Here is a 17,593-nt window from a genome sequence, read left to right as displayed (position 1 = left end):
ACAACCAGCTTCAGTCCACTGTAAACGTTCTTGTTTCAATTTAGGATCATGGTGATAGATCCAAGTCTCATCCATAGTTATAAAACGGCTCAAGGAATCGGTTTAATTCTGCTTAAAACGCTCTAAATTATGCTGAGAAATTTGTTTTCGATCCAGTTTTTGTTGAACTGTTAAACTTCCTTTACTTTTAAACCTTTCAAAACAAAGAATCTAATCACTGCGCGATATTAAATTTTTTTCGTATTAAAAAAATACTCTGACACATCAACTTCAAATAGCTTGTAAACAAAGAGTTAAGTGACAGAATGACTTGTAACTTTGGATGTGTTCTCACGACAGATGTATATACTTGAGAAGAAAAAAACTTGGTGCTAGTAGTGCTATTTTTTGTGAGATCAACCAACTTTTCAACCAACCTGTACAAGTATATACAATAACTCGCATCACCAATCGCTTACCTTAAGTCTAGTGAATAATTAGTAATTAATTTAAATAATAAAACTTTACTAAGTTTTAGTTAAGATTTTTCGAGATGACTGTTGACTCAATTGATGGCGAAGAAGTTTATATGTATGGGTATTTCGAGCTTTCACCAGAGATCTCGCCATGCGAGTATGCAGTCATTGATCAGCCTTAATGCGTGAGCCTACCATCAGCTAATCACAAATAATATATATTATATATAATACATTTATATACAATAGTAATAGAGGGCTGTTAGATATTTTCATTTTGTTAACGAAATGACAAAAATCTTTTATGGTTGCTTGGTTGAGAAGGGAGGCCAAAGGGCGCCAGATAGCAAGCAAGACCGAAATAGTTCTTCCTTGGGTATCAATTGGATTCAATTAAGCAACATTTAGCAACTTAGTACATTTGATGAAGTTTCTGAGTTTTTTTCCACACTAGCAGCCCAACTTTTTTTTTAAGTGGAACATTGGACACCGTGGAAGATCTTCCGTCTCAACCGACTTAGAGCGATACAGTCAAATAGTTAATGTTCTAGTGGTCACCATCCTTCACGCATGCTTTGCATTTGGCCGGTTCCACTTTACCAAGTACTGAAGGGGAGTTCTTGGTTAAAGGTGTACTGTATTTGGACCTTAGAATGCTATTCAGTTTAGTTTTTCCGAAAAGTATAAGCCTTTTGGCTTGTCCAGTATCAACACTATCCCAAAGTACTTTTGTAGTACCTCTGTGTTACTGGTGTTGCAAAACCGCTTATAGTTTCCATTTATTGAAATGTTTAAAAAAAACTTACTTAGTAGTTGAAGAGCTCAGTCTTTGAAACCACGAGATCATCCACAATGCGAGATAATATGGTTTATACATATTTTGAAAACAAAAAAAAAAAAATGTAGGAAAAAATATGGAGAGAATAAACAAATTTTATGTTCTTATGGCCGAAAAGATTTGCCAAAACGCTATACCCCACCTTCTATAGTTGGTATTGCTATGCCAGCGCATCGAGAGCATCTTTGAATTATCGATGCTCCGAAGATCAGTCATGAGCCGGGAGTTTATCTCACATATTAAGTTACTATCACATTTAGGTTAGATCGATTTTTTTTAAGCTATTACTGTCGAGGCTGGAGTCCTGCTGCTTGGGTACTCATTCGACAACATGCACAATTTTGTCTTACTATTGGCTGTTTATCCAAGATATGGAACGTATACTGAACAGTTGCGTAGATTGATAATGACATTTACAGTTAATAATTCTGGTAGAATTAATTTACTCCTCAAGTATAGGTAATTTTCCTTTCGAATATTATTTAATATCCATAATCTCCGAATGTCATACAGGACTATACAACTGGCCTGAGTATAGATTTTTATGCTCGCCAAAAAAACCTAACTGACAATGGACCTTAAAATTATCGTTTTTACATATGCCATATCCATCTGTCTGCAGACGAACTTCCTCAATTTTTTAGACATCGATTTAAAGTTTTGCACACGTCCTTTTCTCCCTAAGAAACTGAAAGATCGGATTCAAGTGCTTGAATGGACAATTTTTTCATTTGACTAGAGAAAAAATGCATTTGTAAGGAATATTTTATATTTGTGAAGGGTATTATTGAATGAATGTAGGAAATAAGAAAAAAAAAATTAATAACAACAATTTTTTAGTTTACATTTTTAGTATTTATATTTTTACTGGCTCTATTATGTTTTTTTTTACATAATTTACTATCTCAGCTAGTATTTGAATTATTTTATAGCGCTCGCTTTAAAACAAGTTTTATTTTTAGTTCCTATTTTTTATGTTTTTGTTTTGGTGTTCAAATAAGATCAAAAATTTAATTTTATGAATATTGTTTGATAACTTGTTCTTTCGCGTTGCCATTCTATCAGATGCATTGACTTAAAAGTAGACTAGACTTTTTAGTTCTTGATTCATTTTTATCATAGGAAACACGGTTAGCGGAGTTCTGTTAACAGTTGATTCGCTTAGACAAAAAAAAAAATTGAGTTGGTTGGCTGAGAAAGATTGTTCTTGCACACACTTACAATAATTACTGGATATCAATACGGGCGAAAAATAGTACTCGGTTATAGGAGACTAACTATTTTCGAAAGGAAAGTGTGGAAATCATATTTGAGATCATTTGAGAGAGATTTCTGAGATTTTCCGGAATAATATAATAACGGCCAACGGAACCAGTGAAGGGTATAGTATTTTTTACAAAGTTTAACAGCATTTTCCGAATCACAAACTTACCTTAAACTTTCGACAGTTTTTCACAACAATTTAATTTTGTATAGAAGACCTCAACACCTGTCCCACTGTGCCGCAGACTTACCGCCATAGTTTCGGTAATTTTTTACAGCGTTAATATTTCTTTTTAAACCTCAGCGAATCACCAAAACAAAATGGCATAACAGTCAAACTGAATTCGCGGCAGCTGCTCGCTTGTGTGAACAACAACAAAAACGACAACAGCATAAACAAAAAACAACGCATCAGTTGAATGACAACCAAACCGGTCTTAGACGATCAGAAAAAAAAACACAGAATTAATACACATGAAGATTGGGAAGCGACGATCACCCCGCGAAAGCGCGAGGCAAAAACAACGACAACAACATATGATATACGGCTGCTACTAGTGGCGAAACCTTTCGCTACGCTGCGGCAGTCAGCCATACAGGGTGGCCTCGCCACTGCAATTACAAAACAAACATACACACACATATGCATGGCACATATTTATTTATTTAGTTAACAGGTAACCGAGAGAACATTGAACCAGCCAATCATTCGGAGTCAGCGAAGCCGCCACAGTGCGTCGTGCGCCGAAGGTGTCAGCGTTAAAGCTCTTAGCGTCGGCAGCTACCATGAAGTTGCGGCGGCATTTCAGGTGGCTGAACAACAAGACTGGCCCACAGCGATTGCTACCGCAGCGAAGGCACGTCGGCATGGCATTTCCTTTCCAACGATTTTATGCCAAAAATGTGAACAGTCACATAATTTGGACATTAATTACTTTTTTGCGAATTTCGCCAACAAATCTTTGTTGTTGTTGTTATTATACTCTTCTGTTGTGTTTTTTTTTGATATTTGCCGAAAAAAGAAATTCGGAAGAATGCGTGAAGAATGTGACGTAAAGTCGGCAGGCAGGCAGGCATGCCGACAAAGTCAAAATATAACAACAGTAACAACAATGATGATGATGATGATGATGGCAGTTGTGCCGACTTGTTGGCGGGCGGTAGCGCAGGCAGATGTTTGAAGTGTGGGCGGGGTGCGACGGCGAGTGGCAGGCAAAGCAAATTATGTTAAGCGCAGAATATCTAGAAGAGCGTAATACTGACATCAGCGCCAAGTTAATTTTTTTAACAATTATTCATAAGTGTTAGAAAAAACATCAAAAAAAATTAATTAATTAAAGATGACTCGATAATATCTGCTAAAAAAAGTTTTTAATTTATTTATACACTATATAACTAATAGTATATACATTATTATTTTAGATAGAGATTTATTTAAAAAAAAAAAATTTTTTTTAAAGACATTATCACTAATTTCGGCAGAAATCGGTATATATTGGCTTTTTTGTATTCATACAAATTAGAGCAGTAAAAGTAATTTTTTTCATATTTTCGTGAAGCTTTAATGACAAGAGACATAACTGGTTGGTTTACTGAAATATATAAAGAAAATGTAAAAATTCTTAGCTGGCTATCGAAAGATGCAAACTAGGTATTTTCACCACCGATGGAATGGCAATGCGAAAGAACAAGTTATCAAACAATATTCATAAAATTAAATTTTTGATCTTATTTAAACACCAAAACAAAAACATAAAAAATAGGAACTAAAAATAAAACTTGTTTTAAACCGAGCGCTATAAAATAATTCAAATACTAGCTGAGGTAGTCAATAATGTAAAAAAAAACATAATTGAGTCAGTAATAATATAAATACTAAAAATGTAAACTAAAAAATTGTTGTTATATATTTTTTTTTTTCTTATTTCCTACATTCATTCAATAATACCCTTCACAAATATAAAATATTCCTTACAAATGCATTTTTTCTCTAGTCAAATGAAAAAATTGTCCATTCAAGCACTTGAATCCGATCGTTCAGTTTCTTAGGGAGAAAAGGACGTGTGCAAAACTTTAAATCGATGTCTAAAAAATTGAGGAAGTTCGTCTGCAGACAGATGGATATGGCTAAATCAACTCAGCTCGTCATGCTGACCATTATGTATATATATTATAGGGGCGTTTTCTTCTGGGTGGTTCAAACTTCGTCGCAAACTATACAATATGTACCTTGTTCAGGGTATTAATAATAATAATACAAAAAAAGTATATATGCTAACAAATTGTGAGTAAAAAAAATATTTTTACGAGAGAATTAAATTCAATTTTTTTTCTATTTCCAACTTGCGTTCCAGCACTAGACCTATGAACTTCGCGTGCGCTTAGCAAGCTTTGGTCGGCGACCATCTTCTGTGCGACTGCGAGATCGTTTCGGCCTAGATTAGAACGCAGGAGATCTACTGAATTACATGTCCTTAAATACCAATCCAATGGAAATAGGTTATTCAGTTTGTAGGGGCCATATCTAAGAATTATATAACATTCATCCATTCTTAGAAGGCAGTTGCCATCTAATAGAGGAACTAATTATGCTACGTGGCTTTATAATGACAGCATATGGGAAGTTAGCACGTACAAAGGAACGAAACGGCAGACAGAAATTTTTGAATAAAATAATTAATTTTTAATGCAAATACGTAAGTTTCAAAAAACTATTCATTAAAATAATAACATCGAATTACGAAAAAGATATCAATAAAAGTAAAAGAAAACAAAAAGAAAGACTTATTAAAAAAATAATAAATATTAAAATTAAATATAAAAATTTAAATAAGTTATAAATTATAAATAAAATAATTTAAAAAATCAAAATTAAAGTAATTAAATTAAATTAATTAACGGAGTAAATATTAATTAAATTTATTATTTTATTAAAAGTTATAAAAAAATTAAATACTAAAAGAAATAAAAAATTATAATTAAAATAATTTAAAGATACAAAATAAAAAATAAATAAAATAATTAATTTAAATTAAAATAATATCAAATTTAATTTGTATTCTTAAAAGTAAAAGAAAATAAAAGAAAGAGTAAATGATAATTAAATTTGTTATAAAAAATTTAAATTTTAAAATTAAAAGAAATTAAAAATTATAACTAAATAATTTATAAAATCAAAATTAAATATTAAAATAATTAATTTAAACTAAAATAATATTAAATTTTAAACACATTCTTCCTTCTAAAAGTAAAAGAAAGTGAAAGCAAGAGTAAATATTAATTAAATTTGTTATTTAATTAAAAAATTAAAAAAAATTATATACTAAAATTAAAATAAATTTTAATTTAAATAATTTATAAAATTAGAATTTAAAAAATCAAAATACTTAGTTTAAACTAAAATAATATTAAATTTTACATACAACAATTCTTCTTCTTAATAGTAAAATAAACTAAAAGTTAAAGAGTAAATAATAATTAAATTAATTATTAAATTAAAAAAAAAATTATATTACAAATTAAATTAAATGAATAAAAAAATTAATTATAAATAAAATAATTTTATAATTAAAATTAAAAAATATAATAATTTATTTAAACCAAAATAATATTAATCTTCGACCATTTTCGACAAGCTCTACAATTGAAAACCAATTTGCTTATTACTTAATATACTCCGAAAATAAAGTAATACGCTATAAATAAAATATGACCGCCAAAAACAAAACCAAAACGATAAAAAATTTATTATAAAAAAGCAGTAATAAATCTCTCTCTGGTAGCTGCCATTTGCATCAAAAATAAATATTTCTTTCTGCGCCAACAACAAAAACACAATGATTTTTGCTATAAAACAAAAAGGCCATGTTTTAATGATGATAAATTGCGAACTGCGCGCATTTTGCTAGCAAAGGATAATACAAATCAATAATGATTTTGTTTTTTTTACTTGTTGTTTCATGATAAATTTTTATTTCGCGCACAAAAATGTATTAACTGAAAAAAAATGCAAAAAATATTGCTTTAAAGAACGCAAACTTGCGAAAAACTTAAGCGCATTAAAGCACAACAACACAGCACAGCCATACAACAATACAACACAAAGCAAAAACATAAAATTTGCGGAAATAAAAATTTTATTTTATTATTCGTAGCTTGCAGTTGCCTTACAGAAATATACACAAATGAATATAAACACATTTTTGTTGTTGTTTTCAATACACATTACATTATATTTATTTATTTGCTTTCAATTATATATATATAATTTTTTTTTGTTGTCTTTTAATTTAATTGTTAAAGTAATAATAATTACAAGTGGTTTTAATTATTTGTACACAGATTAAACAACTTATTAGTTAGATAGTTATATATGTATAGGTTGTTTTCGTTTTTGTTTTTTTTTGTTTACTTCAATTACATTTACTGTTAATTACAGCTTTAATTATGCAAACGCTTTACAACTTAATGCGCTAATTAATTTTATTTTTTATATATTTTCAACTTATTTAATTATTTTTATTTATTTTTCTTTATTATTTCATATTTTTATTATTATTATTAATATTTATTTTTTATTATTATTATTTATTTTAAGCTATTTAATTTAATTTAATTTTATATATATATATATTTTGTGATATTTACAAATTAATTTAATTTTGCAGTTTTGCTTATTTGCAACAATTAATTTAATAACTTAGCTGTCTAAATAAAATTAACTAGCGGCTAACTCTTCAACTTTGCTTTCTGATATAACGGTTGCTAGTAGTTCATGCCAGCAAACCAAGCGAGCGCCATAAATGTATTTGCATCGCTTTTACTAACCTAAATTGATTTTTTTTCTTCTTGCTTTTGTAATTTATTTTTAATAATTTACATTCTGCTCCATTTTTATATTTCGTTATATATCATTTACACACACTGTTAAAGAAGTTCTCTTATAAAATAGTTCGTTTTTCATTTCTTTATTCGTTAAATATGCAAAATCTGAATTTTTGATATGAAATATTTTCGATATTAGTTAGACTTTATACAATATTGTTGTTGTTGTTTTAATCATATTTTTTTTAAATTTTTGTTTTCGCTTATATTATTATTTTACAATGCGTAGTAATTGTGGGACGGGTAGAGGGGGGTTTCGGTGTGCTGACTTAAATATACAGTTTGTGTTTGCAACTTACCGACTAAATTATGCTAATTTAAACTAAAATGCAGCAAATAATGGTTTTATATTAAAATCAGAATTAATTGTTTGAATTAATTTCAGTGGCATGGTGTTTTATGTGGTGGCAGCGTGCAAAACAAAACTTTTTTTTCAAAGAAATTTGAAGAGGTTACAACAAATGAAAATGTTAAAAAAAAAATTCGCGCATTTTTACAGAAAAAAATATGAATAAAAAAAGTTGTTAGGTGTGTGTCTATGCTAAGATAACATTAAAAAAAAAATAACTAAAATTAATTGTAGCAAGCAACCAAATGAAATATAAAAAAAATGTAGTGTAATGTTTAAAGAGTGTAAAAAAATTCAAACCGATGTATGTATATGTTAAAGGTCTTCATAAAAAAGTTTAAAAAAATTTTTTTCTTCAGCTAAGTTTTTTTAAAATAAATTTTTTAATAAATATTTTTATTTTAGTTATTTAAGTCCACTAATGCAGCATTTTGCTCCTAATGATTTCGTTCATCTAACGTTTGTTTGTAGCAGTTTAAAATAATTAAGATGGATAAATAAATTATCAAAGTGATGAAGCGAATTAATACGCGACGGACAGTAAGACATGCCATACATGTTTAAGGCCTCAAAAGACTCATAAATTCAATAATTGTGCTTCGGGCATTACACCTTCTTCCATTAGATGAGCTTTTATTTCTATCTCACCAATCCACCAGCACTTGACGAATTCTAATACAATTTAACACTGTTTCAAAATCTGAAGAATTTAATTTAAAATATATACTCAAAATATTAGAAATACGTAGCAAAGCAACTGGAAAATTCGCATATGTAAGGTACAGCTATGTGGCAATTTTTTCTCAAAAATATTCCAAAAATGAGTAAAGTAGATCCAAAATTCGCATTTTAGTACAAAAATTAGTGAAATAGCTTTAAAATTACTAATATAACCAATACTAGTTTTCAAAAACACATTTTTAAAAAACATCTTTGCAGAAGTATTTCGTACTGACTTTTTATTATGGAAAAATTATATTATTATGTATTATTATTATTGAAAGCAGAATTTCAATTATTTTGATATTTAGGTATTCTGAAATTTAAAAAGTTAAAATATTATAAAGAAAAAAATTTGTTCAGATTCGTTTCTATAATTTTTTTTTAAATTTTATTTTGATACAATTTTTTTTTTCATTATTTTCAGTTTACGAATCATTTTTTATATTGTTCGAAAAAATATTAAAAACAATAAAAAAATGCTTTACAAAATAAATATATATATAAAATAATGTGTTATTAATCAAATATGGATACGACTTTTAATTAATTTATTTTCAGCTTCTTTTAATTTTATGTTATTTGATTTTTAATAATTTACACCTTTATATAAACAAACGAATATTGTAGTGATTTAAATTAATAAATAATAATGTGAATAATTAACCGCTATAATTTTTAGAGAGTGTTTTTTAAGTTAATAAAACAGTTAAAACTGGTTTACTGTAGTTGCCGAAACAGTTCGTGAAAATAAACCGTTAAATTTTCACAATAAACTCATAGCTCCATTTAACAAAATTTGAAAACAAACGATTTTTAAATAATTTTTTGAAGTGCAGTTCGAAAACAAAAGATTAAAAAAAATTTTTTTTTTTTCAAATAAAAAAAATTAAATTTCCACATCGCTAGTTATGGATTAAATATTGTTGCTAAGAATTTCAATAAAGAAAAGGGGGCAACACTCAAGCGCCTGACGGTATATTTGTGTATTTTACTTACATTACATTTTTCGTTTAAACGTTTTGTTGAAGTTCTGTACAAACACACACACACGTACACACATTAACTATATATAAAGAGATTTTTGAAATTTTTGTTCCTAATTTATCACTCATTATTTCGTTGATACTGGCTGCAACTGCTTTTGCCTTCACTCCTTGCTTTCTTCTTCTACCACATACTTATGTTAGCTGCACACTGACAGCAGCAATTCCCCTCTACACTCTCTCTTTCACTCCCTCTCACTCTCTCATACGCTCTATTTATCGCTCTCACCCCGCGCATTGAGCATTTTCATACTGTTTTCCAACAATTTCATTAACGGATATGTCTCTCGAGTGTTCCCAACTTCCGCCCGCACACAATGCAGCTCACGCATACTCATCCGTTGCTTCGTAGAAATGCGACGGCGGTGCTGGCGGCGGCAGCAAGTGTGCGCCTGCCGCACCGGATGCCGACGGCAAATGCAAAAGCGGCAGTGGCGGCGCTGCACTTGTCATTGTTGTTGTTGCTGTTAGTGGAGTTGTTGCCGGTGGCGGCGTGCTGCCTGGCGACAGCTTGATGGCCAACTGATGTGGCTGCTGGTGATGATGATGCTGATACTGTTGTTGGTATTGGTTGTTTAGTTGTTGTTGTTGCTGTTGGTGTTGCTGATGCGACTGCTGTGTGGTCGCATACTGATGTTGCAAGTTGGCGCGACTGTTGACATTGCTGTTACCGCCACCGCTGCTGCTGCCACCAGCAGCATAGTGTGGCATCATAGCGTAATCTTCGTTGCCATCGTGCAGGCCATAAGTGCCACGCCCACCTACGCCAATATAGTTATTGCCGCCGCCGTTGAAATGCTTGATGCCTTCACCGTGTATGCCACCACCACTTGCACCGCTACCACCACAATTACTACTGCCACTCCCACTGCCCATTAACGAAGCGCTGATGTTTCCCCCCACACTACCGCTGCCGCTGCCACTGCCACTGCCGCTGGCAGCACTGGTGTTGCTATTGCTGTTGCAATATTGCATCAGCAGATTCTACACCATGTTCACGTACTTATCTTGTGGCGACATGTAGTCCAGACTGTTCTGCGAGAAGGCCTGCGCCGAAACGGTGCCGGTAAACGAGGGACTAGGTGAGAGGCCGAAATTCGAGGCGCTGTAACCGGTGTGGCCCATATTATAGTTGACCTGATTCTGGTTGCTGAAATACTCCATTTGCGAATAGTAGCTCGGCGCCTGGGCATAGTTGTTGGGATATTGTTGATATTGATTATGCCAGAAATTGTACGAGTCATGATTGGGCATGTACGCCGAATGGGCGGCCGAGTGATGCGCCGATTGTGCACTTTGTGCGGCATGTGCTGCAGCGGCGGCCGATTGTGGTGACATGGGTGTGATGGGCGGTGATGGTGTTGTGATGCTGGAGCTCGAATCCATTGGTGTTATATTGCCACCGGGTTGCACCAGACGTGGATTCGTCGCTGCCGCAGTGCCATAGATGCTGTGATGATGTATGGCGCTGCTGCTGATGTCGCCGCCGCCGTCTTTCAATGTGTCGTAGGTGGAACGCAAAGAGCCGTCATTGCCGACCGGACCGCCAGGGTAGCCGGCGCTGATATGTTCCTTCTTGCAGACAATGCTAACGGGACTCACGGAGGTGGCAGGTGTGGGCAACAGTGGTGAGGAGTTTTGATGCGCAGCCACTGAGGCGTTCAGTGAATTCACTGTGGCCACCGATGGGCCGGACGCCAGCGAATTGATGCCACCGCCAGCGGACATGTGATGCGGATGTGTTGAATGTGCGTGTGACGAAATGGCCGATCCGGAGGTGGGCGTTACCGCTGAGCCCGAGGAGGATGCATTTAGGAAGGAACTGTGATGGGATTTTATAGACTGTGCGACGGCGGCGGCGGCAGCGGCCGCTGCTGCTGATGAACCGCCGGCATTGTTTGGGTTATTCGCATTGCCGCCAGCGCCCGAAGAGTTGCCAGATTTATTACCGCCGCTTCCGCCGGACGTGGAATGTGATGAATGTGAATTCGATTTGTTGGCGTTGGATGAGCTGGAATTGTTGTTGTTGCTATTGCCGCTATTCGATGTATTGCGCGATGTAGAGCAGGAGCTAGAGCCGGAGCTGACATTCTTCGAACTGTTAAGGCTATTGGATTGCTGTTGCTGCTGTAGTTGTTGGCGACATTTGGCGCGCCGATTTTTAAACCAAACCTGTAAGAAATAAAAGCAAAGTAAAATTATGAAAAATTAGTTTGCAATTATTTTATTCCGAAATATAACGGTGTTATAGCTAAATATTATTTTTGTTATAGTTAAATTTCGAAAATAATTTTCTGTAAGTTCTAATTTGTTTTATTTTAAAATAATGTTTTTACAATAGGTATTATTAAAAAAAAATATGTGTTAATAATAAATTTCGAAAACAGTTCAGTTTATAATATTTTCTAAAAAATTTTGAAATACAATTTTAAATATAGAAGAAATTACTGTTGATAAATTTCGAAAACAGTTTTGAATATTTTCTGTAAATTTTTAGAAATAAAATTTCAATTTTTTTATAATTATTATTATATTTGTAAATAATGTTGAAGCTGAATTTCGAAATTAGTTTTCAATATTTGCTACAAGTATTGATTAATTAATTTTAAAATAATTTTTTTAAAATTTTTTGTGTTTAAAAAAATTGTGTTATTGCTAAATTTCGAAAACAACGTATTTTTTCTGCAAGTCTTAATTAATTATAACTTAAAATTTTTTAAACTATTTTAAATTTTTGGTGGAGCTGAGTTTCGAAAATAGTTTTCAAATATTTTTTAAATACTTTTCTTGCTTTTGATTTAAAATAAAAATAAAAATAAAATTTAATTATTGTTGAATTTTGAAAATAGTTTTCAATATTTTCTGCAAGTTTTGATTGATTTATTTTAAAATAATAAAATAAAATTTCAACAATTTAGTTTTTTCACATTCCGCTTCGCTTAATGTTCGTTCACACGCAGCTAAAATAATTAAAATCGGCAAAATGTCAATTTAACGATTTCCATTGCCGCATTTCGCTGACAAAAGCAAAGAACATTAACGCAAAAAAAATCAAAACTTGAAAGCAAATTACAGTTAGCAATTCTAAAATTCAATTTCAATGTTCATTAAATGATTTCAAAAGTGACTACTTTCAAGTAAACGAAGCTAAACGCAAATTTAACTTCGGAAATATGGCTGAGAGCAACGCCGAACACAGGAGGGTGCCACCCTCACACATATATACAGACACACACACATTGAGAGTAGTGAATCCGAAGCCCTTCATAAAAAGTGAAATCAAAATCAATGCATTACACTTGACAATGGAATGCCAACTCAAAGAAAACGGTAATATAATTCGCATTTTACCGTTTCGCCTTTGTCAGCGCCGCTCAACGGGAGGGGGAGTGGGTGGATAGTGAGTAGTGATAACCATGTTGATGAGATGCGAGCAATTTGCCAGCCTTTTTAGTGAATATAGGAGTTATTTTTGTTGCCGTTGCTGTTTTTGTTGTTGCTTCTGCTACTCTCGTTGTTGTTGTTGTTATTCTTTAAACAAATTTTATGCGGCAACAATACATGAAAATGTGCTGTGGTGGGGCGTTAAGAGGGTAATGAAATTTGATACGCCTTGTTTAATGCGTTTTCCCTCCTCCCCTCCGCACATACAACGGTAATCTTGCGGCGGACAGACAGACACACTATGTCAAATAAAACGCCCTCAATTATTTTACCGATTTCAATGAAATGCTCGAGTGCACACGACTCTCTGCTAAAAAATCTCGATTTGGGAGGTGAACTGTGGTGGGTGGTGGTGGGTTGTGCTGTGAGGTGAGTTGAATTAAGGTAACGGCGAAACGGCGCGGCGATTCTGTGGCAAGCAAATAAGCGCACTGCCAGCAAGTGTTAACTTCACAAGGCCGGTTGATAATGTACATAGATGTGTTTGTGTGTGTGTTTATATGTGTATGTACATACATATACCTTGTAGAATGCTGAGTGTTGGCTAGAGTAAGTGGTGCACTCGTTGCCTTCCTCAAGTAGTGGTTGTTGGATGGGGGTACGTAATAAATTCGGTTGTTTACCAATGCTAACCATTAGCAGGCGCCAATAAATGTGTATGTGTGTGTGTGACTACTTTTTCGTGTGTGTGTGTGTGGATGTGAATATTTGTTAGGAAGTGTGTGCGTTGGCGATGTAAAGTATACCAAAATCACTGAAATAATATTGTCAAACGAATATGGTCGTCCTTACACACATACATACATACAAGCAAGCGAACTGAAAGCACAGCTGTGCGCCTCACTAAGGGGATTTCACGCACTGGCTCTGTTTAAGCGCTCATTTATTCATGATATATATATATATATATATATATATATGTACTTATATAAGTGTGTTGGGTGATGAATGCTTGAGAACCAAGCGTGTGGTCATGCGACGACAGTGACAGCATTCAAATCAGTCACAAAGACACTAGTGCAGCACTTTTCTCTACGATTTGTATACCTATCTGCGAACTAGTCCAGCAGTTTTTAAGATATTGTCATGAAATTTTACACACATATTTTTCTCCTCAAAAAGCTGCTCATTTGTCGGAATCACCGATATCGGATCACTATAGCATATAGCTGCCATACAGATAGTTCGCTTAAAATAAAGTCGTTGTATGAACAACTTTTTTATTCGACAAGATATTTTCACGAAATCAAGCATGGATTTATGTCTGAGGGAACACTACAATTTCTAAATAAATTTTTAAGAACGGACATTTATATCATATAGCTGCCATATAAGCTGGTCGCTCAAAATCTAGTTCTTATATAGACAACTTGTTTATTTCACGAAATTTAGTCTGAAATTAGTTTTAAAGCAACGCGATAGTCTCCGAAGAAATTTTACAAATCAAACCACCATAGCATATATCTGCCAAATACACTGACCGATCAAAATTAGATAAAGAGTATTTTATACACTTTAATGCTATAAAAAATGCGACTGTGAAGGGTATTTTCTTGTTTTTTCTCTGTACGGAGTTTTTTTTTAAGCTTCTGCGGCAGCTCCCCTTTAGCATAACAAATAAGGATAAGTGAATGCCGCCGCCTGCCGACTGTTACCGAAGTTAATGGGATGTTGAGGCAGCAAGTCGAGAGGGTGCCAATGTGTGTGTGTGGGTGGGGAGTGCGCACTCAACAATATAATCGAGTCAATTTTCTTAAGCACGCGCTCAACCAAACACACACACACAAACAGAAATACACACACACATGCGTTGGTGGGCACATTTTTATCCTTTAGCCGTGAGCTGATTGAATAACTTCATCAATGGGCTGCGAACAAGTTGGTGTTTGACGTTTGTCGGCTTGTTTATTTGTTTGTGTTGCGACTTGGCGTACACACGCGCGTGACTTTTTGCACTTGCTGTTGCCACTGCTGCTGCCAGCGGCGCCGGCGTTGCAATCAAAACACTTTTTATGCTTTCTTCGCTAGAGTGCCGTTATAATTTATTCATTAATGCCATTTCCGTTTGGTTGGCGGTCTCTGCTGTTTGCCGCTTAACACTTGACGCGGAGAGTGCCCACATTGTTGTGTTGCTGTTGCTGTTGTTGGCTTTTCGCCCTTTTTTTGTATTATAGTTGCGTTAACACTAACAACAATGCCACTCGCACTAAATAAATAAACACAGTGGCAACAAAATGTGCACACTCCACATTTTCGACATTCTGCGGTGGCTAATGGACGAGTATATGGCTGTGCATTAGTGTGTGTGTACACAAGTGATAAGCAGTGCAAACTGCTACTGCATTTTGATACATTGTTGGGAGTGTGGAAATGTTAATTGGTGTGGGAAAATGACAAAATGATGAGCTGTTGATGGATTTTATGTAAACAAATTTTTTTTCCTTGTTTCTCGAAAGTTTTAATTTAATTAAAGAAAATGTATCTTCAATTTTAAATAAAATAATGTTTTTATTGTAGTAACTTGAAGAAAATTACTTCTAAAATGAAGTTATTGTACATTTTTTGCTGTTAGTATCTAGAAACAAGCCTTTGCTAGTGCTGACAAGGGTATAGAGGGCGTTCTTTTGGAATTAGCTCTCAGTAATGTTTCTGGTTTCCTAATCAAGTCGCCGATATACTGACTCTTAATTATTATATTATTAATGTTATATATTAAAATTTTAAAAATTTTAGAATATTTTATAACCCATCATTTTTTATATTTTTTTTTAAAGAAAAAAATATTTATTATATTTAATTTATTTTTACTCAAAAATTTTTAAATTATTATTTTGCAAAAGACTATGTACATACATATACATGTGTATATCATTATTTTTTTTTTAACAGTATATTTAGTTAAAGCATTGTTTCCGCAAATAAATTAGATTTTTTGGTCTTGAAATATTTTATAAACTTTATGTTTTTAAAGAAAAACTAAAATGTTCATAATTTTCTGAAATTTAATATTGTATAAATATTCATATGTTTTAAAGCAATTTCAGTAGAAAAAAATTTTTTTTAGGTAAACTTTGTAAAATAATAATTTTTGTTTATCACTATGTAGAACCTTTTAAAAAAAATTTTTCAAATAAATAATAGGTTTATTTTATTTCTTTCAATCATAAAATTTTCTTTTTGTTAATTATAATTTATTTTAATCAATAGTTATTAGAACTGTAAATTTTTAAATCAATAGCAATGTTTTTTTTTATAAAAATAATATTTATTTATTTTTTAAATGTAAAATTTTTTTTTTTAATTAACAATTTTTTTAATTGTAATTTTTGTAATCAATAATAACTCTTAATAATAAAATTATTTTTCATTCGTTTTTTTTCTATGGTGAACAAATTTAAATAATATTTTTTTCATTGTAAAAAAATGTAAATTATTAGATAATTAAAAAAAATTTTAATTATAAATTTAATAATTTAAAAAATTACAGTTAAATAAATTACTAATAAGAAAATTTTAAACATGATTTTCCTTATCATATTTCCAGTTTTTTAATTGTTGAGTTTACTTTAATAAAAAATTTTTATTGAAAATTTTTTAATTAATAATTCTTTTAATTGTAAAATTTTTAATCAATTATTTTTTATTGTTTTTTTAATAGTGAACAAATTTTTTCATTTGTAAAAAAAATTAAATTATTAGATAATTAAAAAAATTTTAAATTTAATAATTAAAAGAATTACAGTTGAATAAATTACTAATAAGAAAATTTTAAACATGGTTTTCCTTTTCATATTTTAAAGTTTTAAATGTAGTTTTGATTTTCATAAATATATTTTTATTTAAATTTTAAAGGAAAAAGTTTTTTTTTGTAAACAGCAATCGACAAAATTTGAAATGAATTATAATTATGTAATGCTCGTGATATTTGTCTGTGATACTCTTTCAGAAGTCAATTCAAAATTATTGAATTTAGGGTGTTATGCAACTGCTAATTACAACCACAACAATGCGCACAATACAACAAAATAAATTTAATTGCGAAAATAGAAGAAATAATTTTCTAACAATTATCACAAAAGCTTACAATTAAAAGCACTAGGTCTTTGTGAAGCAAGTCGAAGCTGGCCACACAGCGGGTCATACATAGACATACATACAAACATATATACGCATGTGTTGTATGTACATATTTGTATTCTTGCAACAAAGCATTTCATAATTATCGCATTACGCACTCATGTTGTGCAAACAAAAACACATACATACATACATATTGTGTTGTGTTGCTAAGTAACAAAAACAACAAGAAAGCGCAAAATAAATGAATAGCGACTTTATGGTATGCCATAATGTTCAACAGACAATTTTCACAAACAGAAGAAAACAAAGAAAAGCTTTCGAATGCTTTGTGGGCAAAGCGCGAGATGCGTAAGAAAACAAGAAATGTTGCAAAACGGCAATAAATTGCAATTTTATGTAATATGTGGTGAAGTGAATTGGAAAAAAGAACTAAAAACCACGAATTTTCTTTTTGTAAAAGTACAAAGCGCTGAGAAAGCAAAAGGCAATAATTTCACAAGGAAATCGAAAAAAC

The 17,593-nt window shown here is 31.9% G+C and overlaps 1 protein-coding gene and 1 long non-coding RNA gene across 2 annotated transcripts in view; one reads left to right on the top strand and one right to left on the bottom strand.

Moving 5' to 3' along the window:
* Nucleotides 1-2,514: 2,514 nt before the first annotated feature.
* On the top strand, nucleotides 2,515-3,186 carry LOC138857353 (uncharacterized). The gene is made up of 2 exons (XR_011396426.1): nucleotides 2,515-2,674; nucleotides 2,742-3,186. It is a non-coding gene; the product is annotated as an uncharacterized lncRNA (long non-coding RNA).
* Nucleotides 3,187-6,937: 3,751 nt separating this feature from the next.
* Nucleotides 6,938-17,593, bottom strand: part of oc (ocelliless) — a 151,341-nt gene continuing 140,685 nt past the window's right edge. The window contains 1 exon segment of the mRNA XM_014246040.3: nucleotides 6,938-11,727. Coding sequence (XP_014101515.3) covers nucleotides 9,880-11,727 — 1,848 coding nt within the window. The 3' untranslated portion in view covers nucleotides 6,938-9,879.

Source organism: Bactrocera oleae, chromosome 5 (genome assembly GCF_042242935.1).
Source record: "Bactrocera oleae isolate idBacOlea1 chromosome 5, idBacOlea1, whole genome shotgun sequence".
Classification (NCBI taxonomy): Eukaryota; Metazoa; Arthropoda; class Insecta; order Diptera; family Tephritidae; genus Bactrocera; species Bactrocera oleae.
The sequence above is the reverse complement of the archived record's forward strand: the minus strand, read 5'-3'. Positions and strand labels throughout refer to the sequence as shown.